This window comes from Nesoenas mayeri (assembly GCF_963082525.1).
Source record: "Nesoenas mayeri genome assembly, chromosome: 2".
NCBI lineage: Eukaryota > Metazoa > Chordata > Aves > Columbiformes > Columbidae > Nesoenas > Nesoenas mayeri.
The window spans coordinates 9818791-9844978 of NC_137543.1; the positions used below are offsets into that span (position 1 = coordinate 9818791).

A 26188-nucleotide genomic window follows, 5' to 3' on the forward strand; every position below is an offset into this window, starting at 1 on the left:
GCACAATCCCCTACCCAAGCAGGGCTACATAGAGATGCTTGCCCAGAACCATGTCCAGATGGTTTTGGAATATCTCCAAGGATGAAGACTCCACAATCTTCCTGGTCAACCTGTGTCAGTGCTTGGTGATCCCCACAGTACAGAGGTGTTTGCTGATGTTCAGAGGGAACCTCCTGTGTTTCAGTTTATGCCTCTGGTCCTATTACTGGGCACCACAGAAAAGAGCCTGGCTCCATCCTCTTTGTACCCTCCCTTCAAGTAATTATATACATTGATAAGATCCCCCTGTGTCTTCTCTTCAGTAGGCAAGGGGATATGATGGTAGATAAGCATAGGATGGGGAGTATTTAGGCTCCATGTCAAACAGCCCGACACCTGATTACAGTAGTTTTCAGTAGGGCAATAAATCTGTTTTTTCCACCATTGTCTGACCTGTCCAGGAGAGACCTGCAATCTTCCCTTGTGTTGGGTGTGGAAAGCCTGGAAGCTCTGCTCCTGATACCCTGGAGGGGACACCTAACATATCTGTCCTCCACAGTCTCCTGCAAGCGATTAATGCAATCCACTCTTCTACATCCAAATTGCATTGGTAAATAAATCAATTAATCCAAAGATTAATGATTTGAGACCACTTCTGGAATATTGTGTCCAGTTCTGGGCCCCTCAGTTCCAGAAGGACAGGGAACTGCTGGAGAGAGTCCAGCACAGGGCAATGAAGATAATGGAGTGGAGCATCTCCCATATGAGGAAAGGCTGAGGGAGCTGGGTCTCTTTAGTTTGGAGAAGAGGAGACTGAGGGGTGACCTTATTAATGTTTATAAATATGTAAAGAGTGAGTGTCACGAGGATGGAGCCAGGCTCTTCTCGGTGACAGCCAACGGTAAAACAAGAGGCAATGGGTGCAAACTGTAACACAGGAGATTCCACTTAAATATGAGAAGAAACTTCTTCACAGCGAGGGTGACAGACACTGGAATAGACTGCCCAGGGAGGTTGTGGAGTCTCCTTCTCTGGGGACATTCAAAACTGCCTAGACACACTCCTGTGCGATTTGCTCTGGGTGTTCCTGCTTTAGAAGGTGGGTTGTACTACATGATCCTTCAAAGGCTCTTCCAATCCCTAACATTCTGTGATTCTGTGATTAAACAAAATACCATGTTAATGCTTTTAAGTGATTCAAAACAAGACCATAATCACTGAGATTATTTTTTCGTAATCATACTAGTGAAGGACTAAATAATTTATAAAAAGTCCTCATGACAGCTTTGTACTGATTTTGTAAAATCTTTTTACAGATCTATTCCAAAGAAAATCTGTTATATGACAGACATAGGAAATTCAAAGACATTTTGCAATTTCAGGTGCATATCTTCTTGTAGAGAAAGTTTCGTACATCACACCTCTTTGCCTGCTGAGAAACCAGACCACGTATGACAAAGAACCAAACGAGCACAAAACTAACTTTTGCAAAAAAAATATATTGCTTCATGGGATTTTTCCTCAGGAAAGCTATATCTGATATATATTCTCAATTTTGTGATTCTTAGTCTGCCTGCACCTCTGTTTTTAATAGCAAAATTAGAAGTATGCTGTCTACAACTACCTGAAAGGGGGTTGTAGCATGAAGGTTGTTGGTCTCTTCTCCCAAGTAACAAGTGACAGGACAAGAGGAAACGGCCTCAAGTTGCACCAGGGGAGGTTTACATCACATATTAGGAAAAACTTCTTTACCGAAAGGGTTATCAGGCACTGAAACAGGCTGCCCAGGGAAGTGCTTGAATGTACCTCCCTGGAGGTGTTTAAAAGACTTGCAGATGTGGCATTTAGGGACATGGCTTAGTGGTGGACTTGGCAGTGCTAGGTTAATGATTGAACTCAATGATCTTAAATGCCTTTTCAACCTAAATGGTACTATGTTTCTATGATTTTGGTGTCTTGGATCAAAATTAAGATGCATTCCTTTACAAGAGGCCTATCTGAGAAAACTGAGCGAACCAACAGTTGCACTCTGCACCATCACATTACAAAAATATATATATATATATATATTATTTCATGTTTTCAAGTCACTGCTATTACTGCTTACTTTTTATTTTATCACTGCATTTCACAAGAAGAGTGAATCCACTGTGACACTGTAAGGATAAATACTTAACATTACTTTGAAATGAGTGGAGATCCTACTTTTGCCAAGACAGTCGTCTGCACAGTCCCCAGGAAGAAAATTATTGTTACAAAACCTAGATTATTTGGAAGAATTGATGCGCCTGCCTGTTCATTGCACTTGCCACTGTTTTCCACTATTTGCTATCCTGCTGTAGGAGAAAGGAGGAGTTCAACACCTATTTTATAAAAGAAAAGATGTAATGTGGAAATACACTCCAACAATAATGATTAGCAAAGAGGTCCTTGCATTTCCCTTTCATCAGTTGCTCAACTACTAATACTGTACCCTGTTACAGGTTTCACAAGGCCACATCCTGAGCTGTGTCAGTAAAGGGTTTATGAATTCAGAGAAAGAGGAGGATGAAACTGTACTCTGAGAGAAAATAAAGTCATAAATAGAGATGCCATTATTTCAAGGCAAGATTTTACTTAATTGGGCACTAGGTTTCCTGGACCTAGAATTCTGTTCCTCTGCTCACATTTCCAAGAAAACACTGCTAGCAGAGAGAGCATTTTGTCCCAGTACCATTTCTGCTGGATTTATAAATCTCCACTGAAGATTAAGCCTCATTTAAGAGCACTCACATCTGAGGCTGTAAAGATCAATGCTAGTAATGAAGCTGACAAAGCTGACCACAGAGTCCTAGGATTTGACACGGGAAGTGCTGTAAAAATACGGATCACTTGGGGTGACTCTAAAAATGATCCAAGCTGATAGCAAACAAGTCCGTGGGTAAATGGATTTTTACTCTTTCTCTGAAACTTGTTTTTCTTTTAAATTAAATATGTCATGAGATTGGATATTTGAAATATGCGGATGTTTGGCTCTTCAGTTTTAGAGTCTAAAAACTGCTGATCAACAACCGTATTTATGGAATGGAAACTAACCTGTTGTACCTATAAGTTACGAAACAAGACTATTTATATAATACACCAAAAACCACAGTGACGAAAACCAGGTTCTTAGTATGACTAAATCAATCACCAAGGCACATCTCTTGTACATACTTGTGAAGCACCCAGCTCCTGGAGATCACAGTCACAGGTGAGAAGAAAAATAACTACAGCAATAACAGCCCTATTAGTGCTGCCGAGGTACGGATGAAATAAAACCAGCACCCACACGATGCAACATCCTCACGTCTGTCAACAACATCCTTTCACAAAGTCACCAAAGTGGCAGGAAAAGGACTTACCATCAACAACGCGCTCCTGAAGAGGCCCATATCTGCTGCCTCCGTGAGCAGGTGGATGCTGGTAACATCTGCCCCACCACGGTCAGCTCCCAAAGAAACCCGGCTTGGATCTCCCCCAAAGCTGGCGATGTTCCGCTGCACCCATGTCAGAGCTGTCAACTGATCCAAAAGGCCAGCGTTTCCACTCACCTCAGAAGAACCTGTTGTGGGAAATAAATAAAGAGGTCTGAAAAGAAATAAAACTATAAACATCTCAAGTTTTGATTAAATGCTACATTTTTAGCAGCCCTTGCAGCTGAACCTTGACAAAACTGGCACAGAAGCTTAAAAGACTGAAGTGGTCTCTTCTAAGGTCATCACTATGCGAATAGATTCTATTTCAGTTTTTTCTGCACCAAGAATTTTAAAAAGCTAATATTCAGTGCTACAGCTATCATGTACACTTATTCAATAAGCCTCTGAATTAATCAGATATTTTCTAAGACTTCCTTACCCAAACAACTAAAAGTTTCATATTATAAGCATGATGCAAGCCAGAGTAGAGAGCTCTGTGCTCTATCTGAAAAAAATATTGTGCACCCAGACTTGAGGTAGGATGCAACTAAAAGTAATGGAACATTACACAGAATCACAGAATGTCAGGGATTGGAAGGGACCTCAAAAGATCATCCAGTCCAATCCCCCTGCCGGAGCAGGAACACCCAGATGAGGTTACACAGGAAGGTGTCCAGGTGGGTTTGAATGTCTGCAGAGAAGGAGACTCTACAACCCCCCTGGCAGCCTGTTCCAGTGTCTGTTACCCTCACCATGAAGAAGTTTCTTAAATTTAAGTGGAACCTCTTGTGTTCCAATTTGAACCCATTACCCCTTGTCCTATCATTGGTTGTCACTGAGAAGAGCCTGGCTCCATCCTCGTGACACTCACCCTTTATATATTTGTAAACATTAATGAGGTCACCCCTCAGTCTCCTCTTCTCCAAGCTCCAGAGCCCCAGCTCCCTCAGCCTTTCCTCACACGGGACATGTTCCACTCCCTTCAGCATCTCCATTGCCCTATGCTGGACCTTCTCCAGCAGTTCCCTGTCCTTCTTGAACTGAGTGGCCCAGAACTGGACACAATATTCCAGATGTGGTCTCACCAGGGCAGAGTAGAGGGGAAGGAGAACCTCTCTCAACCTACTAACCCCCCCTCCTTGTAATAGACCCCAGGATGCCATTGGCCTTCCTGGCCACAAGGGCACAGTGCTGGCTTATGGTCATCCTGCCGTCCACCAGGACGCCCAGGTCGCTTTCCCCTATGCTGCTCTCTAATAGGTCATTCCCCAACTTATACTGCAACTTGGGGTTGTTCCTACCCAGATGCAAGACTACACTTTCCTTTGTTATATTTCATTAAATTTTTTCCCGCCCAACTTTCCAGCCTGTCCAGGTCTCGCTGGATGACAGCGCAGCCTTCTGGCTTCTCTCTACATACCATTCTGCAGGAGCTTTTTATACAAGCCACATAACACTGTGTTAGCGTATTTCATTACAAGACCAGGGCAAGTTAACAAAAATACAAGAAATGACAGTTCATAGAAAGTTAATATAATTAGCACTTCTTCCAACTGCATGTCCACTGGTGCCTAATTGTCTGTCTTGGTTATAGAAAAATAGTACTTAAATTTCTAACCTTCATTTGGACATCTCATGACAGGAGATATGAATCTAGGCTCAAATGCTATAAGTTGAAGTCACTAGATTATTTTTCTAAATAAGTAGTTTCATCTTAAAATTAATTAAAAGCAAACAAAAAATCAGTCCTTTTGCCAAATTCAGTCGACTGTTTCCCTGGAGTACACCTAATTGCAGCTTTCTAGATCCCTTTTACACTTACCTATCTGACCAAGCATTTATGAGTCACATCATCTTGCACTTCTTTACAAATGTACAGATATTATTTTTAATTTATAATATCTTAACGTATATCCTTTGATATTGACCTATGTCTAACTGGTAAAGAGATGAATTATATGTATTCATATTTTTTTTTCCCGTGGAAAAAACAATAATAATAATAATTGTGTACTCCCCATGGTTAGGTATCATCACTGAAATGACTACTTTCTGTTCAATACCAACCAGTGGTAATGTGAAACTTTGATTAATAGGAAACTAACGCTGAAAGCATTTAATGATGCAAATCCCTAGGCAAGCTTAATTATGTACCAACAGAAGCAGAAATAAGTAATTCCTACATAGTCCCTGAGAAAGGAATAGAAAAAGATTATTCACTGTCTACTTTTTAATCCACAATGAGCCATTCATTTTTCATTATTTTAATTTCTCCACAAAGCTTGAAGGAAAGAAAACACACACACAAGACAGAAAATCCAGAAATAGAAACACAGATGAAACTATTTGTTTCTTTGATTGCCAAGACGAAATAGCAGAATTTTAAAGTAAAGGTCCGCTCAGAAACTAGAGAATCAAAATGAACAGATAGTGGAATAAAAAGCTGACACTTTGTGGACAAGTAAGTCTCGTCTCAGGTAAGGAGCAACCAAAATCATCCATCCTGTAGCAGGTATCCATATGTCTACTGTGTTGAATTACTAGGTTATCACAGAGAATGATTTAAGCAGCAGAATAGAATACAGAGGAGACCAGATTATTGATAGACTTGCAGATCTTAGATACCCACATCACATCAGCCATCACTGTAAGTGCCTTTTCAGTAGGACATCCGGGAACTAAATGGTTCCAGAAGCTACAACCTTCCACCTATAGTCATAGTTTCAGGTGATCAGGCCAAGACACAGCAGTGAAGCAATGGAGGAAAAACTTTCCCTACTTTAGTTTTTAGGGCTTTTTGAGTTTGTTCTGCAGACCATGACCAGTTCTCAGGATTCTCAAGCCAGCAATAAATCCAGTCTCTGCTCTGTTAAAAAGCAAACCTCATTTCAAGGGTTTGCTGCAAGTCTCATGAGATCTCCCCAGAGGAAGTGAAATCCATGTCAATGGTTTAGCCACACAAAGCGTCTCGCTGCCAGCACACTAAACAACAAGATCAAGAAGGGAAATATAACTAGTTCCTTTTGCCCTGGCAAAACCACAGCCAGGTTGTGAAATGTGCCACACTGGGGAACAGATGCAGGCACAGACATGCATAGACATCCATGGTAGTTAGACCAAAAGAAATGTTTCTGCCAGGAATCTTCTTCACTGTTTGAGTGATAGGCCTGGATACAAATCTCACAAGCAGAAATTTTGCAGGAAAAGATCACGTTCCTGGGGACCACAGGAGAATGAAAAAAAACTGGTGTCCAGAAGGAAGCAATGACAAACGTATGCATTTCTGTTATTACTAAACTGGAGAGGAACAATAGTGCTAAATATAAGCATGAAAATCATCCTGTTTTATATGACTTCATGGACTTTTTTAAAGAATTTAGCCTAAAAACATAACTGTCTTCTCCACACTCTTGCCATCCATAACACTGGCAATTCACCTTAAATTTTCTGTGTACAAAGACAGAGGTGAAGGCACTATTAAGAATGTGCATCACTTTTTGCAACATTAATGGGTGCAGTAAATTAAATTAAACATCTTTTATACTTAAAATAATAAGAGCTCTTTGCTTGCAAGAGCCCTGTGTCAATGAGAGGCAAAAAAAACCCTGTAAAACAAAAATTTTTTTAAAAAAGAATAAAGAATAAAGAAAAAATTAAGAAAATATAGTGTTTTCACTGCCCTTCCTCCTCCAAAATTTCAATTTAACTCCTTCAGTTCTAGTTTTGCAATTTATAACAAAGCAACAGGAGAGGACTCAGCACTTCATTGAGTTGTACAATGAAATGATATAGCTCAGAAGATAATAACTTTTGTTTGTAACTTCAGGGCCTCCTAACAGTCCTGCTAATAACATCCCCACAATGTTAAGGGTGAGCTCCTGCCCCGTGATAGGAAAACTGATGACAAAACTCCCAGAGGACCAGCATTCATCCAAGCGTTTCAGTAAGAATGGATACATCCCTGGTATATCACTGAGGATTTAGTTTGAGAAAAACTCTTTTAGCATTTGACCCAGTTTGACAACCTTCATTGAAAAACCCCTGTGGCCACTGGTCATGTACGGGAGTCATGGTGCTTAGGGACATGGTTTAGTGGTGGAATTGGCAATGCTAGGTTAATGGTTGGACTTGATGATCTTAATGGACTTTTCCAACCTAAATGATTCCATGATTCTACAAGTCAGAGGTGCTTCACCAGCCTGTGGTGGATCAAATAAGAGAAATTGCAGTGGGAGCATTGCTCACCAGGATGGGTATGTACCCACTCTGACCGGGAGCCTGGTACAGACACACCACAGCTCATCACCCCACATGGACTAAAGGAGACGCAGGGGAGACAGCAATGAGGCACTGAAGGAACTTTTAGGGCTTCCCATGAGTGTGGTGCTCAGCCTGCTCCAGTGACTCTTGCAAAGAGCTTTTCCTACTTGTTCCCTTTCCCTCTGAAGCAACAGGATTTCCCCAAATGCACATGAAGGATTTCCCACAGGGGAAGAGGCCAGGAAAGACTGCACTTGTCCCTGTTGGCAGGTCACAGTACAGAGAAGGAAAGGGCCCCCAAATACTCCCTACTTGCACTGAACCACCCCTATCTGAAGGTCTACAGAAATGCAAATTCAGCTCATGCACTGACCTTTTGGGACATTTGTCCACATGTCTATGAAAAAGCGGCTGAAGAGTTCTCCTGATCCCTAAATTATAGACCATCACATAAATACTGCTACATAATATTCAGCCCAGCTAGAAGTTTCCACTTAGGAAGAAACCCAGGTGAGATTCACAGGGCCGGAGGAGGTTGGTGGGTAACGCGTGGGCAGTGCTGCGTCATGGAAGCTCTCACAGCACGTATCCCCACTGCATTTGGCTCTAGCCTAAACAAAACCATGGTATCACTTTCATAAGCATCCGGTTCGCACTGAGGAAAACTGATTCTTTCCTCAGATACACCTATTACCAACTTCATATCTAAATGAATAAGGAGGTTGCAGTGCCAGCTCTCTAGTTATTGAATGAAAAACAGGCTTGGCTGGGAGTGAGCTTTGAACAAAACAGTAAAATGGAGAAGGGAAACAATAACCAAGAGCTGCTGCTACAACCTCAAAGTAGACAAAATCGACCCAGCGTCACTAGCAGTAAATACTCAAAAGAGTCATGAGGCAAAGTATGTGGATCTGGTATTTCCAAATATGGTGAATATAACCTCCTAAAGGTCATAAAGGTACCAAAATATCCACTAGAGAGGCCAAGGATTGCCACCAGACTGATGAGCCCGAGCTCCACTTGTACTTGTTGCATTTTCTCTCCTCGAGCTCCCCTGCCCCAGACAGAACTGGAAGACAGTAGAAGGAAAAGTGGTCCCTACTTGCATAAACAGGCAAATCTAATAAAAGTTAAAATGAAAAAATCCCAGAGATAAGCAGGGAAACATGACAGTGCAATCTCATGTTTAGATGACTTTTTGCACAACATAAAATCCTATATGCAATGGGAATTTGTATAATTTTTAATGGCAATTTTTATTAGACAACAGGAGAGCAAAAGTGTCCTTTACACTACTGTATGGGTAAGAGTTGCAAATAGGAAACTTACAAACATTCGGTCACATTCAAGACAGTGAAAGGAGCTAATAGAATTGAAATTAAACATGGCAAGTCCTTCAGAGAAGTTGGGCTGAATTATTGAGGAACCAACCAACTATCTTGGTGCTGTACTTTCCATACTTTCATGTCCTTCTTACCAGCAACCTGCAGTTATCTCTCCCTGCCTCTTCCCCACTCTGACATGGGCATAATTGAGAATTAGCAAAATTTCACAGATGGAACAGCTGGAAGTTGGACACACTGAAAACCATGTCTACAACGACAGGCAACTGTAGTTAGCAGGAATTTTAATGCCTAATCTTTCTTCAAAACCTGTCTACAAAATCCAATATCCACAGTTTCATCTGCAAACAGAAGTCTAGCCAGTGCTTTGATATAGATACTTGGCTTCTGTTCCTCCTTGTGCCCTTGCCTCCAGTCTCTCTCCTTTCTCTTCAGATCAAGTCTCCATAATTTCTTGGCTATTTCCTCACCCTTACCCTCCCTCAACCTCCCTCCCACAAAAGAAACAGTGAAAGATACATGTTTCTCAAATTAAAAAAAAACAAAAACACACCTCTTTTTTTCTTAAAGAAATATATATAAACAGAAGTGTTATAGGATGTAATTTAGCCCATAGTTGTGTTTGTCCTAGAAATTCATGACTTACCAGTACTAAGGAAGCCAAAAACACCGACCCTGTAGTTTGCGGTCACCACAATGATGTTACTGATGGCAGCTAGGTATGATCCATCTATGGTTGTCTTTCCTGCCTCAGCACTGTAACTCCCTCCGTTGTGGAAGAACAGCAGCACTGACATGTTTTTGACCTGTCGTGACAACAACCAGGTTAATATTCCTGTACCCAACTGCTTTGTAAGTCACTGATGAGAACACAAGCATCTTCCCCATTAAAATTATCTAAGCCATTCACAGCTCTTTAATAGTGACCATAATAAAAGAATATCTGGCCATCGGTCTGAAATCCTAGGGCTAAATTGTCCACACTGATCTGTGTACCATTAAAGAGAAGACTGTGTCCAGGATTTAATGGCACCACTGTGTTCCACCAGCCAACAGCTCTTCCAGGTGAGCTCCAGGCAGACCCATCCTGTTGCCCTGGCCACTGAGCATGTGATGGGCTTGTCTTTGCTGTAACATGTCTGCTTTAGACAAACACACAGGAAAAGTTCAAACAATTGGGAAACAGGAGAAGAAGAAGGCCTCTTTGGTTGCTTCATCTTGAGCAGGACTACCTCAATAGCTGTGCAGGGCTGCTTCCTATTCCCCAGCCTTCAGCATTTAAACATTGCCTCGTCTCAAAACTCTCACTTGACAAGAGCTCACATTGCTCCTTCAATCCCCATGCAGGTTTTCCCCTACTAGATATTAATAAATACAGGGTCCTGCAGCAAAGACTTTGTCTCTGCATGGGAGACACTCGCTTCTCATGAAGCACAGAGAGTCTCTGCCCTGAGAGAGTCCAGTGGGACTCCTGGGATGGGAAGGAGCTAAAATGAGTACTCCTTGCAGATCCAAGCCACACAATTTTGTGCAGAAACTGAGTTTTTTACCCAAAAGTAGCACCGCATCTCTGTGGACCCCCTTTGCACATAGAGCAGGGCTGCAGCTCGGCTGCTGCTGCATGACCAGCATGAAAGCAGAACTGCCCAGGAAACCTCAGCATTTACCAGATTACAGCTCTGATAAGATGATACTCAGAATACATACCAGTGAAACATACAGAGAGGGCTTGTTAAGTTTTTTTCCTTTTTTTTTTTAATTTTTTTGATTTCCACTGCAAAAAGCAGAATAACTTGCCCCAATGCTACAAAGGTTTTTTCAAAGTGTAACCTCAATTTTCCGTTCAGCACTTCCATCCCTCATCGCCCACTTTAGGACTATCCTAAAAGAGGCTCCTCTGTCTTCTGCTCAGCAGCAGGTCACACACACCCTCCCATCCCACTTCGTGCTTTGGCAGCTGCAGGTGTTTTTCAAAGAAGGGCCGGTGGCCTCTGCAGCAGCATCAAAGTACATCTGAGGTTTGTTTTTAACTGCAGCTAGAGGGCATTGGGCTCTGCTGCTGTTATTTTCTGGATGGAGTTTAGCTAAACACAGCAGTCCCATCTGCTCTGGCAAAGGATGTCTCCAGCAAAAATGCAACTGGCTGTATGGGAGAAGCAGCAGAGAAGTGCTGGTTGCAGCCTTCTGCAAAATTACAGGACAGGAGGCAAAATCTCCTCAGCTGCACCTAATTTGTCATGATAGCATGCACTCTTCACACCTAACTGGAGAATCACATCAGAGCCTTCTTGTGAACAAGACAGTGTTACCAAGAGAACCCCAGAAGTTGCATGCACTAAAAAAAAAATGCTGCTCTCTCACAGGAACTTCTGCTCCTGAATAGAAATTGCCTAATTCATAGTGCCTGGTCACCAGTTCCCATTTCTGCACCACATGCAGCACAGAGAGAGAGATGGGGGTAAAGAAAAAAAATGGAAGAATCTGTTTTCACATAGAAATTCATTCTAAAATACAACCACATGGAGCCATGTCAGCTAAAAGAGTATTAAATGCAACGTTGAGCTTGCTCAGTCCCCTCAGCTCAGCACGGTTAAGCCTGAGGTTCAAACTAGGCATTTCCCATGTGTTCTCAGTGTGCATGGCACCATGACCTCCGGCTGCCCTCTAAGTTATATATTACATTATGCTGAGTGACTTTACCCAATGCTGTAGAGATGAAAAGCTTAAGAAAGGCAAAGACAGGACATAAAAGTTAAAAACCACAAAACAAAGCCTGCTGCAACAGATATGGAGCAATTTGGGGGACAATTTAGCACTGGGGCTGTGCCTAGTGCCAAGTGTCTGGATGCAGCATTCCCATTTCTAGTCTGCATCAAGCAATGACAGATCCCATTCCCACATAAAGGTAAAATATTATGAAAAATAATTTGAGGTTTAATCTCGAGGGATTTCAATTTCAGAACTCATGGATTTGAGCATTATAGATTAAAGCTGTTAATGTAATTGCCTTCCCAGCTCTTATTAGCCATTTTAAGAGCACAGCATAATGTAAGTGAACTATGTTTCACAGTATATTTCATGTCATAATCATCATATATATATTTGGTAGCTAATTAATATTTTACTATAGATTAGTTGCTGGGTAACATATTTTGAATAGAAGTGAATTTCCTCCAAGCCTTGTTCTCACACAAAAATCAACCAACCACTGCAATCAAACCCCTGAGGAAGAAGAAACACAAGATCTTTACTAAAGCCTGGTGGAGTCAGTCCCTTGGTACCAGGCTGAGATGTGGCATCACCAGTGTCAGGCTGCAGTGGGGCACACGTGGCAGCCGGGCAGTGTGGGGCCAGCACATTCCTCACAGACAAGCCACAGCTGCCACACTGCTACTGCCAAGTGCAGGGGTTTGCTCCAAACAAAGTGCAGACAACCACACTTAGAGGTGTAAAATCACAGATTCATGGAATGTATGGGGTTGGAAGGGACCTCTGGAGATCACCCAGTCCAACCCACCTGCTAAAGCAGGTTCACCAGAGTAGATCACACAGGAATGCGTCCAGACAGGTTTTGAATGTCTGCAGAGGAGACCCCACAACCTCTCTGTATAGCTTGTTCCACTGTAAAAAATTCCAGCTGGTACATGGTCAGATGGCTCCCCGGCTTAGATAGTGGGGAAATGGCTTCTAGAGAGCCCAGCAGCTCCACCATGGTTTCATGCCTGCAAAGGCTTAGGTCCCATGAGCAAATCCCCAAGGCGAGTGAAGTTTAGCATCCACCAGAAAGCTGCAAGCCAGATGGAAGTCTGAAAGGCTTCATGATATTCAGAACTATCTTCTCCATACTTCTGCAAAACACTTAATGAGCCACTTGGCAAGGATACATTTAAACTCTATTGAGCCAGGCAACCTCAAGTGCTTACACTACCGTACAAAATTACTCTGTAAATAATTGAGTGCAGCAGGAATGATCACAGAATCACAGAATGTCAGGAATTGGAAGGGACCTCAAAAGATCATCCAGTCCAATCCCCCTGCCAGAGCAGGAACACCCAGATGAGGTTACACAGGAAGGTGTGCAGGTGGGTTTGAATGTCTGCAAAGTAGGAGACTCCACAACCTCCCTGGGCAGCCTGTTCCAGTGTCTGTCACCCTCACTGAGAAGAAGTTTCTTCTCATATTTAAGTGGAACCTCCTGTGTTCCAGTCTGTATCCATTGCCCCTTGTCCTATCATTGGTTGTCACTGAGAAGAGCCTGGCTCCATCCTTGTGACACTAAACCTTTACAATATTTATCAACATGAATGAGGTCACCCCTCTGTCTCCTCTTCTCCAAGCTAAAGTGCCCCAGCTCCCTCAGCCTTTCCTCACACAGGAGATCCTCCACTTCTTTCAGCATCTTTGTTGCCCTGCGCTGGACTCTCTCCAGCAGTTCCGTGTCCTTCTGGAACTGAGGGGCCCAGAACTGGACACAATATTCCAGGTGTGGTCTCATCAGGGCAGAGTAGAGGGGAAGGAAAACTCTCTCAACCTACTAACTACCCCCCTCCTAATATACCCCAGGTACCACTGGCCTTCCCGGCCACAAGGGCAGAGTGCTGGCTCATGATCATCCTGCTGTCCACCAGGACTCCCAGGTCCCTTTCTCCTACACTGCTCTCTAACAGGTCATTACCCAACTTATACTGGAACCTGGCGTTGTTCCTGCCCAGATGCAAGACTTTACACTTTCCCTTGTTATATTCCATCAATTTTTTCCCAACTCTTCAGCCTGTCCAGGTCTCTGATGGCAGCACAGCCTCTGGCATGTCAGCCACTTGCTGACAGTGCACTCTATTCCCTCATCCAAGTCGTTGATGAATATATTGAATAGTACTGGTCCCAGTACTGACCCCTGAGGCACTCCACTAGATACAGGCCTCCAACTAGACTCCGTCCCATTGACCATGACTCTCTGGCTTCTTTTCTTCAGCCAGTTCACCATCCACCTCACTACCTGATCATCCAGTCCACATTTCCTCAGTTTAGCTGTGAGGATGCTGTGGGAGACTGTGTCAAATGCTTTACTGAAGTCAAGACAGACCACATCCACTGCTTTGCCATCATCTATCCACCTCATTATGTTCTCAAAAAAGGCTATGAGGTTGGTCAAGCACAACTTCGCCTTGGTGAAGCCATGTTGACTGCCCCGATGACCCTCTTATCCTTGAGATGGTGCTAAGGATAAGTTGTTCCATCACCTTTCTAGGGATGGAGGTGAGGCTGACCAGGCTATAGTTACCTGGGTCAATGGGAATAACACCTGCAGAGGATGGGAAGAGAGAGCATACACTTTTTATTCTTATTCAGTGAAGAGTTTCAGCTTTTGATCTCACATTTGAACCCTTTGCAAACGAAGCTGAAGCACAACTTTGCTACTGTGACAGGTGGTGATGGTTATAAGTGGAAAAAAGTCCCTCAGAAGTGCCAGTTTTATTTGGAGGGTTATGAGGCACATGTAGCTATGGAAGCAAAATGAGGTGATCTCATTCACCTTCTTCACTCCTTGACACTTAAAGAGTCCTTTGGTGGTAGGCAGCAGTTCCTGCACCATGTTCTTGTTCAGACTCAAAATGCTTCTGGACAACTTTTGTACTTGCTGCTCTCCAGGAGATTTTATATTATGAATTTACTAGCTAATTTAACTTTCCATGGGCTGAAAATATATAACTATAGCTCTCTGTATGTGAGTAAAAAATAGACCTCACCACAATAAAGAAACAGGAAAATGCCATGCCTTCTGCTCCCAGCTACTTCTGCAAAAACAGAAGTTTTGGTTCTCTCTTGGGCTAGACTTACACATGTGAAACTGATTGACTTGATCAGACCTACTTCTACCTTACACCTCTACAAAACACAGGAGAGATTCAGTTCTCAGTACTGCCAAGGACAAAAGACAAGCTTGTTTATTCTATCAGATGGCAGAATATGCAATGCTTTCAAATAAGCTAGCTTGAAAGCAGCACTTAAGCGGAGATGGCAAACTGCCTGGGACAGTGACCTGATGTTTTCAATAAGCAACGACTGTATTCAGGGCAAAATTACAGTCTGGTGCTGCAGGGACAGAACAGGCTGCTGGTCCTCCTGGTGATTAAAAGGGCCTGCAAGCAACTCCATGTGCCTCTGTCAGATTGCTAGCCCAGCTTTTTCCAAACAAGCAGTATGACAGATTCATACATTTCTATTATAACTACTGTCACCTTCTTACCAGTTCTGTAGAAAGAAAATCTCTGTTCTTGTATTCTGGGCCCACTCTTCAATAGGATTCACATGTTATTCAGCATCTTTATCCCAAGCCCCCCAGGGGTTTGGCCAATCATCTAAGCTTGGCTCTAACTTGAAAATTGATTTTACGTCTGTTTAGAATAAGAAATTCAAGAGCTTTCAAATGACAATTTTTCAGGTTGTACCATCGGCCCAGTCATCTTTAAAACATCTATTTTTACGTCCTGTGGGTTGGGCACGAATCTAGCATTTCTTGCTACCCTTATTCCTCAACAGCTCCCATGGATTTCAACAGGGAACCAGTAAAGATGGGGGTGAAAAGAACCTGGTCTGCTGTAGCTCATCTGGTGGTGTTGATGTGACTGGTTGTATTGTATTATTGTGTCCTGGTCAAATGGTCTAATTTCAGGGACACTGCCATATCTGTCCTTAATTCCTCCTCCTTTGCTGCCACCTCCCTCTTGTGTTGTGTTTCCCTCTTTGTCTCTCTCTTATTTCTAACTTTTTAATTTGCTACCCTCCCAGTTACCCAAACACAGCTCACTGAAAGCCAATGGGGAATATTCTTGCACCAATACAAACAACAGAATGCCTAATTTAACCTTGCAGGGCTTTGCAAACACCACATAAAAAACAATCGTTCATGACAATTAAAGGCACTTTAAAAAGAGACAACGCTTGGCTACCAAAAAAGTTTGACTCAACTCCTACTTACAGTGGTGGCAGGAACAAAGATGTTCAGATATAGGCAGTCTTCACTGACAGAATATGATGGAGCCTCTCCATCTCCTGGCTGCCAACAAGCTGCCCTAGAGACACAAATTGGGAAAAATAACAATAAAAAGGCTTGTACTCTTTCTCCACTGTTGCTATTTCCATGTATTCTGATGCACTGAGTTTATACAATCTTTAAATCTCTAGATCTCTATCATATTTAAAACTATGCCTACCTATACCTTACTAACATATTCATTACTTTGTACACACATATACAAAAAACATATTGCATTTTCATGTCTAGAATCCTCTGCTCAGCAAACCAGCCTTAGAACTTGAAAATAAACCTTCAAAAAACTCACGCTTTACAGAAACTGCACGAAATCAGCACCAGATGTCAGGGGAGAAAGACTGGGTGTCTCAGGCACAGTTCTCCCCCGCTATTGCCTGTACACCTATGTGACCCACTCTTTTGCTGAAATGCCAGTTATTTATTTTAATTTCTAATAAATGTAGGCTACATTTATTTATATTTCTTTTAATTTTTAATGATCTGTGAGAAAATATGGTAAGTTTAAAATTCTAACACATTTTAAAAATCTGTTTGCTCCAAGTGTCATAGCTGACCATTAACAGTGCCCAGCAATGTTTAAGTAACCTTTCAATAGGAGTTCAAGCAGCCACATACAGAAAATCATTTTCTGGCCATCATCTGTATGGGATTCACATACTTGAGTTCTCTCTCCCTGACAAGAACCAAGTGGATGACTTTTGTAGTTCAGATATAAGTTAATTTCAAGCCAGTTCCTTCTATTTCACAACCATATTTATATCACATAATGAGTTATGGAAAAGCATCTAAAGTTGTTAGGGAAGAAGCCAGAAGAGGCTATGGAAAAGAGTGTAATATCTCAGATAATTGTTTCTAAATCATTATTTTTAATGCCTTTGTAAAATTTTATATTGAACGTATGAAGAATTTAATAGAAAACTACCAAAAAACTTAAAATGAAATTTAAAAAGAACCAGATTCAATGCAATTCTACAAAATCTTTCCATAAGGGGGGGTTCTAGGATGGCAATATCACTCAATAGCTGTCACACTGATGTAGAGAAGCACATCATCTCCAACCAAAACTGCTCAAGCCCTTTTAGGCAGGCAAAATACAAATTCCCAGGTAGGAACCCAGCCAGGACAACAGGTCTAGTGCTATAAATCATACAACTTTCCACAGGGCAGAAGGAATCATCACCCATGCTCATGGCAATTGTTTTTCTCTCTTTTATTTAGCAACTCATCAAGATCCTCAGCACCTCCAGCTCCCAGGATCTCCTCATGCCAGGACCCACTCTGGGGAAAGGCTGCCACCTGCTGAGGCAAGTCCACTGCTCATCCAGCAGCTGGAGACTCCAACAGGGTTGTTTGTTTCTGTCGGCTTTTTTTGGTTTGGTTGGGCTTTTCTGGTGGTTTTATTTTGAATCTTTTATCTGTTCCAGGCTGATAAATAAATACTTATCTTCTGTCAGTAATGCCACCGTGCTAACATGAATTTCTTATTTACAAATATTGCATGACACCCAACCAGAGTCATAAAAAGGATAGTTGTCAACACTCTTTCATACAGACGGAGACTGAGGTCCCTCTGGTTCTGCAAGTCCATCTCCATGGTGCTAAGCTCAAAGAATTACTTTTTTAAACATAAATTAACAATACAAGATAACATCCAAGTTTTACACTGGTCAAAGGAAGCACTGAGAATTCAAGAGATAAGAGCAGATTGAAGTCTCTAAATTGCTTTGAAAATCCTAGACAGGCTTCTATTGCAATGCCACATCTTCAAAAGATACCACAAGGGCAGATGTATCTCACCAAAGCCCTAGCAGACATCTTCTGCTGCAGACACGAAGAGCTGACGGTGTGTGTGCCAACCTAACATCATGGTGCACCTGAGCAAACAAAGAACCATGTGTCACCAGATCCCTGAAACATACTCGAGGCTGCGTGGCTGCTGTGGTTATGCTCTTAACACCTCCACAACTCAGGTGAAACCTGAAGGATGAGACCACCAAAGGCCAGATGCTCTTTCAACTCCTCAAGACAACCCTACCTCTCTTTTCACTTGGTTCACCACAGGCTTCGCTAGAAACATCTGGAGACAAGTCCTGAGTGATGGAGAGACCAAACAGCTTCCACAGAGCTAATGAGTCTCTAAATCTGTAGCCTCAGGGTGTATTTCCACCCAAGCAGATGCTGATTCATGGCACCTCTGCAGGGTACCATTCTACCAGTTCTCTTGCAAAATCTGTCATTTCCTTAACCATGTAAGCTTTTGGCCAGATCAGCAGGCTCACGTAGTTCATCACTAACCACATAAGGACCACTCCAGGTACCAGGAATTGAACAGGACTACATGGCTTGAAGGATCTCAGTAGACTTCAGGTCCATGTTAGCTACCTTAGAATCTCTCAGGTCACTAAAACTCAGCTTTAATGTTCACTTCTGCAACTCCCTCTAGAGAAAGTTCACTGAGTCCTTCCACCAGACTCTCTTTTGCACTGTTCTGCATCCTCAGTTTCTTGTTTCTATTAATTTGGGGGTTTGTTTTTGGTTTGGGTTGTTTGTTTGTTTTCCCTTGCAGCTCCTCATGTCTGTCAGGAAACAGTCTGCTTTTTATTGATAGGAACCTGATGAGGTACCAGCTCTTGTGTACCAGTTTCCTCTGTACATGTGTAGTATGGGTTGCTCTTTCATGTGCTCTGTAGTTTGGTTTCTATTACATGGACAGCAATTCACTGTGAGAAAGACCCTATAAAAAACACTCCACTTTCATATCTTGTTTCTCATTGCTGCATTTATATTTGTTGTAATGGGTTGTTTTTCTGTGGGTTTTCTTGGTTTTTGCTTGTTTGTTTTGTTGGGTTTTTGTTTGGGGTTTTTGTGTGTGGTTTTTGTTTTGGTGGTGGCGGTGGTAGTTAGGGGTTTTTTTGGTTGGTTGCTTGGCTGGTTGGCTTTGTTTGTTTGTTTTTAAGGAACCCACTGTCTTTCATGTTCCACAGTACAAATATACGAAGTAGTGTCACAGAATCACAGAATGGTTGTGGTTGGAAGGGACCTCTGCAGATCATCCAGTCCAACCCACCTGCTAAAGCAGGTTCACCAGAGCAGATCGCACAGGAATGTGTCCAGGTGGGTTTGAATGTCTCCAGAGAAGGAGACTCCACAACCTCTCTGGGCAGCCTGTTCCAGGGCTCTGGCACCTTAAATAAGTTTCTCCTCATATTCAGATGGAACCTCCTGTGCTTCAGTCTGTGCCCGTTGCCCCTCACCCTGTCACTGGGCACCACTGAGAAGAGTTTGGTCCCATCCTCTTGACAACCACCCTTGTCACACAAACCCTCTTTTCTTTAATTGAGAAATACACATTCACAATTCATCATTTTGCTTCCCCATTGCAACAAAATTAAGACTCATGCTGAAAGAGTAAAGGAAACACAATCATGACCACAAAGGCTTTGTCTATAGAGTGCTTCCAACCTAAACTCACTGCGAGAGATGTCTGTACAGCTCTGGAGAGCCAGGACCAGCCAACGGGAAACATTAGACTCAGGGACTTACGAGAAATTTAGTCCATCTGCTAATACAGTTCCTAGCACTCATTTCCTCTTAAGGTTTTACCTAAAATGTTTACAATTTCTGTATTTCTGTCCAAGCCATTTAGCAAGCCTTTTAATAGTATTTGGACAGAAAAGACTATCTGTGTCCTTACGCTCGATGTCCTAGACACTACTAGGCAGGGAATTACTATGAGGCTCACAGCTTAAAATGCCTCTGATTAAATAGTCTACAAATGTACAGCTCAGCAGGAGAAAAACGTATTTTCATAAATATTATAAAAACCTGTATAAATCCTCAGAATGAAAATGGATTAACAACAGACAGTCGGTGGGGGGTTATGCATAGATTCAAGGCAATGTACTGGAATCTGACTTTTTTCTTGAGGTGCATGCATGCATTCACATGTAGATGGAGAAATTGTTCTTTTTGCAAAACAAAGTCCCAAACTTGTATTAATATGTACCCTATAGGTTCTTTTGCAAGAAAGGACATGAATACCATGGTCATCACTCCAGTTATTTTCATACACCTGGACAGACAAGCACTTCTGCAGATGATCAAAGGGGTTTCTTACCGAGCTGCAGTAGCATTCCAGGTTTCCACCCAAGCAAACGGCTCTGGAGGACTGAAGCGCCTCTCGGCAAGGGGAGGTGCAGCGTACGGGATCCCCAGGAACTGGCTGATATTTCTCCACTCTGAGCCAATGCGGATCACCTGGGATTTGCCCATCAGATCTCCATGGGATGGGATGTACACAGATGGGGTTAAATCCGATTCAGAAATGGGCAGGAATAAATCTATCAGGGAGGGAATAGAGGAAAAATAATTTGCTTTTTCAAGTTAGTACCATTTCAGAAATTAATATTAATCCATTTTCCCATAATTTTAAACTGTTAAGTGTCTAATTCACTTCTTTAAATGAAACATACAAAATACTTCATGCTGTGCTAGATATTAGCTGCTGGATAGGAACATTTAACTTTCCAAACCTTTATTCAAGCACTTCTTCCAGATAAGACAGTGCATTAAAATACAAATCTAAGCATTTCTACAAAAAGGGAGAGAGATTTTCAGACTTGTCCTTCTCCCCCGACTCTAAAAAGCACAATGTTAAAGATTTAAATGTTTACAGCAAGTCAGAGAGAGGAAAGATAACCACAGAGCTCACTGGTTTGGGCTCTCACCAGGAAAGATTTGCACTTCAGTCCCCTTTTCCAGTGACTGTTTCACCACGCAAAATAAAAGAGTTTCAACAGAAGGCAATGAGCACAACTCATGTCCAAATTCCCTACAGCTCCATGTGGGATTGTTGTTCTTGGAGCGGGAATCACCAGTGCAAGTGCTCACTTTAAGCTGCAGACTTTATGGTACAGCTTTCATCACCATCTCTTGCCTTATATTCTACTGTGAATACTGCCATTTTATTCCACAGAACTTACACCAGTATCTACACATTTGACATCAAATGTAATTGTTATCTGAATTTTTTTTTTTTTTGCTTGCAGAAAACTATGAAATATTAGGGTGTTATAGTTTGATATAATTTTTTCTTTTCTATATAAGGATTACCTGAATCATTAGTTATCTATCCAAAGATGAAGTTTTTCAATAATGCCTTACGTTAAAACACAGCTAAATGATACCTGGTACTATTTCTCTCCTAAAACTATTTATTTATACACAGGAATCAAATACTAAGTCAAGTGACTAAAATCAAAACTATACATAAATTTAAAAACACATAAGTCTAGCTTTCATGTCTCAATCTGTGATTTTTCTTCACTTGATAATGATAAATCCCTTATTCTCTCATCAAGTCTTAAGTTAGAAGCTTCTCATTGATTGTCAGTTCTTCACAGAAACATCAATGAGCAGACAAGGAAATATCTCTTCCCTCCCCTGCTTACTGTTGCCTTTTTTGTAATTACTTCTAGTAAAAGAAAGAATCAGTATTACACCAAAATAAAGCAATATCTTTTAAAAATCAAGGAAAAATACAACAAAAACTTAGAGTTCAAAATGAGCACATAGCCAAACTATAGAATTTTTACATCTGTACACAACTTCTCTTTATCTATTTATAATTTTCACTTCCTTAAAAATATGAGTTCATCTTGGTTTGGGGCATTTTTGTTTGTTTTCTTTCTCCAGAGATGGTCCTTAAGACTTTCGATTGACAGTGAGATTTCAACATGCTTGGTGTTATTCTCAGAAGTTAGAGGGAAGAACACACAGAAACAACTACTGCAGACGAAGAAGGAGCTGGACTTTTCTTGATGTTCTTTTTTGTTCCTTTTTAACATTCTGCACTTTCCAAAACTTCTTTTACAGACCCAACTTCCTTTACTATGTCTGCTTCAATACTAGATGATAACACTATGATTCTGTGCACTTCTGTGAAAAACGTTTGGGGACATTTTCCCATGCAACTTGGCTGTAACTGAACTGAAACAGCAATGGATGACTAAGAGACATCCATACTGCTTTATGCCTACTGAGGACTTCCTCACACACATTGATGAGAACTGTGCACAGCCCACCAGGGTTGAGTTCCTGTCTTAACCTGTTCGTACCTTGTCTCCTATAGACATAAGTAGCTGGCTCTTTGAGTAAAACCCAGCAGCTGTGCCCTTGCAGGCCATGTGTGCACATCTGCGTATCAGGGTAGAAAAGACATCTTATTGCCGAAGGCTGGATTTCCAGGGTAACCACTGTACACGACTGGTTCTTTGAACAAGCTGTAAGGTGAAACACAAAGAAAAAGAGCAGGTAAATATGTATTCTCGAAGCATTTTGTATGACATTGTTATAAGATACTTAAAAGAAAGCTTTTATGACAGGTCAAACAACAAGGATTCTGCTGCAGAGCAGAATGAAGGGATGTGAAGTCCCCAGATTCCCAGATTATTCTCCAAAATAGCCAAAGAACAAAAGGTTATATTGGCTTTAAATGGAGCAGTACAGCAAGAGAAACAGTATCCCAGCTCTTAGGAGAACTTCTCTTAGGAGAAGAATAGCATCTTCTAATAAAGTACTGAGAACTTCAGCTGAATTCCAACAGTCTCCAGGGAGCCCTAGGGGAAGGTTTCAGAATAATAAAAGTGATCCTCTCACTGGTCCCGGTGTGTTCTCAGAGGTGGATTTCCAACACTTTTCCTTTAGAAATCCTCCTTCAAAAAGTTATGGCAAAAAGGGAAAAAAAATTACACTGCTCACTTTCATAAGGTGAGGACCAGCTGCTGCAGAAAATGGGACCATTCCAAAGTCCATCTGCAGTAGGTGGGAGCAATCATTTGACTACTCTGTGGCATTTGAGAGTTTTCCAGTCATATGAATTTAAATGGCTCTTTGCCATCTAGTCAGGCTCTTGATTAAAGTAGTCACTTTGTTTTTACTACAGCCCAACTCCTGCTTCATCCCAGCTCTCAATTAATCTGCCTTCACGCACCACAACTACAGGTTACTTTGGATAATGGAAGGTGGCTCTACCATCTGTCTCACTTAACTGTTATTTAGAAAAGAATGACATTGTCCCTTTAATTATTCATTATATGAGACTTTATGTTCATTGTATCTTTCATTAAATAAATTATTTCAGGTCCCTTCTCTCAAAATCACAGACACTAGGGTATTCTTTAAAAATAAGTAAAATCAATGTATCTGTGTAAGAAAGGGGAGGCAGAGAGGGAAGGGAGAAGCTGTCCTTGGTGTCTCAACAGGTAATATTTTCTGTAAAGTGATGAATAACCATTTCTTACCGGATAGACAAAATTCTCTGGCAGTGGAAAAGTCATTGGATATATCTCTACTAACTTGCACAACTTCAAAGTTTGAGATGGATGAATCCAGGAGAACAGAGGACACATTTAAGGGCTGCCATTTATCCAAATAGTCTGTAAAATTAACCATATAATAAAAATAAAACTAGATAATTCAGAAAAACAAAACAAAAAACAAAACAAAACTTTAGAGGAAAACAATACAGAGGTAAAAGTACTGAAGGGTTCCTCAGTGAAAGACTTCCATCTTCCTTTGCATCAACAGGGAATAAATTAAATATAATATTGAAAGTTTTCTGATTGACTAGAGGATCCAGTCTAATCTTCAGAGGTCATCTACAAGTAGGTTTATAAAAGATAGATAGATTTAATTTAGTAGATAGATAGATCAGGAGCAACTCCATCCAGGTTTGCATCTAAATCCAACTGATTTAAAGAAAAGGTTTCTGAACAGGCCTAATTATATTAAAGAACATAGGTCACGATGTTTGTACACAAGTTCCTGAGCAGGTATGGCCACTAATTCCTTGGAAAGCAAGTGAGGATACTCCATGTGACTAAGCAATCCCATAACCTCCAGCAAATATCCACATTTGTATCTCAAACAGGAGCTGGTTTCTTAATGTAGACTTCATCTCAGTCACCTGCAAGGTAGTTGTCTGTATCTGAGTTAATCACACCAGATTCCTTGTACTATCAGGAGGAACAGACATTTTTACTATACAATATCTGCATTCTGCTTTTGATGTCTGCTTTAGGATGAGATGAATCACAACCAGGAATCCACCGATCATGAACCAGATGCTCATGCTGTCTGCATAGGGAACCTCATGTGAGTGGCTAAAATGGAGATGTTTATGTTGCTTGTATACATCTGCATTCAGAGAACAAGTCCCCACTTTGCAGATTAAGTGAAAATGAGACAGCAGTTTTCACAAATGTTATCTTTTGTCTTTACTTCCCTTACAAGCAATCAACCGACTCCCACAAAAGCACATGCAACATTCACACGTTTACTGACTTTTTTTTGAGGTCACAAGGATTTTTTTTATAATTTTAGCTTCCTAGACAGAATTACATTAGATTCTATGAACTGTTCTAAAGCCATTTAACAAGTAGATAATTAAGATTTAATTCTATTTCATACGTATATATACACATATACACAAATATGTATATATGCAAATATACACATGTGTATAAACATAAATACAAACATATATATTTACATGTACTCTGGACTGAGTCCAGAGGAGGCCACAAAGATGATCAGGGGGCTGGAGCATCTGTCCTATAAGGACAGGCTGAGGGAGTTGGGGTTGTTCAGCCTGGAGAGGTGAAGGGTCTGGGGAGACATTCCAGTACCTACAGGGGACCAACAAGAAAGCTGGAGAGGGTAAACTGAAAGAGGGTAGATTTAGATTAGATATAAGGATGAAATTCTTCACCATGAGGGTGGTGAGGCACTGGAACAGGTTATCCAGGGAAGCTATGGATGCCCCATACCTAGAAGTGTTCAAGATCAGGCTGGATGGGGCTTTGAGCAACCTGGTCTACTGGAAGGAGTCCCTGACAATGGCAGGGGGTTGGAACTAGATGATCTTTAAGGCTCCTTCCAACCCAAACCATTCTATGATTCTGTACATGTACACATGCATATACATGTCTGAGCATATATATACACATACATACTGACTCTAGTATTCACCAAAAAAATATTCTCTGTCTCACAGTGGATTTAAAAAAAAAAATACCACAAACATTCATTTTGCATACACAAACAGATAAAAATATCTGCAGGGTCTCAATTTTGCGCACAGAAGTCAAAAAAGAAGGCTTGGGAAAGAATGGGCCTTTAATTATTCTAGTTCTTTTCAACAGTTCAATATGTTTTAAAAGCAAAAGGGCCTTGCTGTGGCCACCGAGTCCTAAACAGGAGGTTGGTGTTACCCTTTCCATGTAATTATAGGGTGAGGACGGAGCTGAGTTAGCTGTTGCCTTGAAATTCCTGGTGAACAGATTTTGACCTGTTGTTTCAGTTTTGCACACAGGTGCAAAAATTGTGACCATTCATTTCATTAAAGATTTCTTTTAGTCTTCTGACAAAGGGGTGACTTGCAAAGACGGCCAGAGTTTCCTTCCTTCCCTCACAGAAACACAGCTGTGACCATACCACTCAACATCAAATCTGAAGGCAGGGTCCGGGGTTCATACAGTCATGGCTGCAGCATGTCCTCGCTGCAGCTTGGAAACTGGTTTTGACATACTTGTCCAGCTGATGAGAATCAAGACCCAAACCAGGTCACAGATCAGCCTGGTTGTAATAATTTAAAAATTGTTTTATTCCAGATAGATAATGACAACATAAAGGAACGGCCACAACTCAGGCCTCTACGGTGATGTTCAAGCTCTTTTCTTTTGCAAGTTAAACCCTTCCCAAGCGACCATGAGACTCAAGGATGGGTTATCTCCCAGAGGACAAGCTGAAAAAGTGATGTGCTACCACCATTGCCAAAGCTGTTACCTTAGTGCTAGCTCCTTTGCCCTTCTCCTTGTGGAAGAAAACACTGGACAAATTCATGAAGTGATGAACCAACCCTACCACACTCCATACACATTCCCAAACAGCGCAGGTGTGAGCGAGGCAATAGAGCAGCACTGGGTCCCATGGGTCCTTTTCAATCACTTCAAAATCATTCTATTCCTATTATACTTGAGGGCAACTTTTCCAAGAGATAGAGGCTGGAAGTCCCTAACTACGCAGAAATGAAAGATATTTTGATATTGCACTGT

The 26188-nt window shown here is 41.5% G+C and overlaps 1 protein-coding gene across 1 annotated transcript in view; it reads right to left on the minus strand.

Annotated features, from left to right (window-relative positions):
- The window catches only part of TG (thyroglobulin), a gene marked incomplete at its 5' end in the record, with an annotated part of 161899 nt that overhangs the window by 63106 nt on the left and 72605 nt on the right, over positions 1-26188 (minus strand). Inside the window, 6 exons of the mRNA XM_080339625.1 lie at positions 3363-3562; positions 9666-9825; positions 15999-16092; positions 20191-20413; positions 22190-22354; positions 23375-23509. Of these exons, the coding sequence (XP_080195751.1) occupies positions 3363-3562; positions 9666-9825; positions 15999-16092; positions 20191-20413; positions 22190-22354; positions 23375-23509 (977 nt within the window). The remainder of the gene's footprint in view (positions 1-3362; positions 3563-9665; positions 9826-15998; positions 16093-20190; positions 20414-22189; positions 22355-23374; positions 23510-26188) is intronic.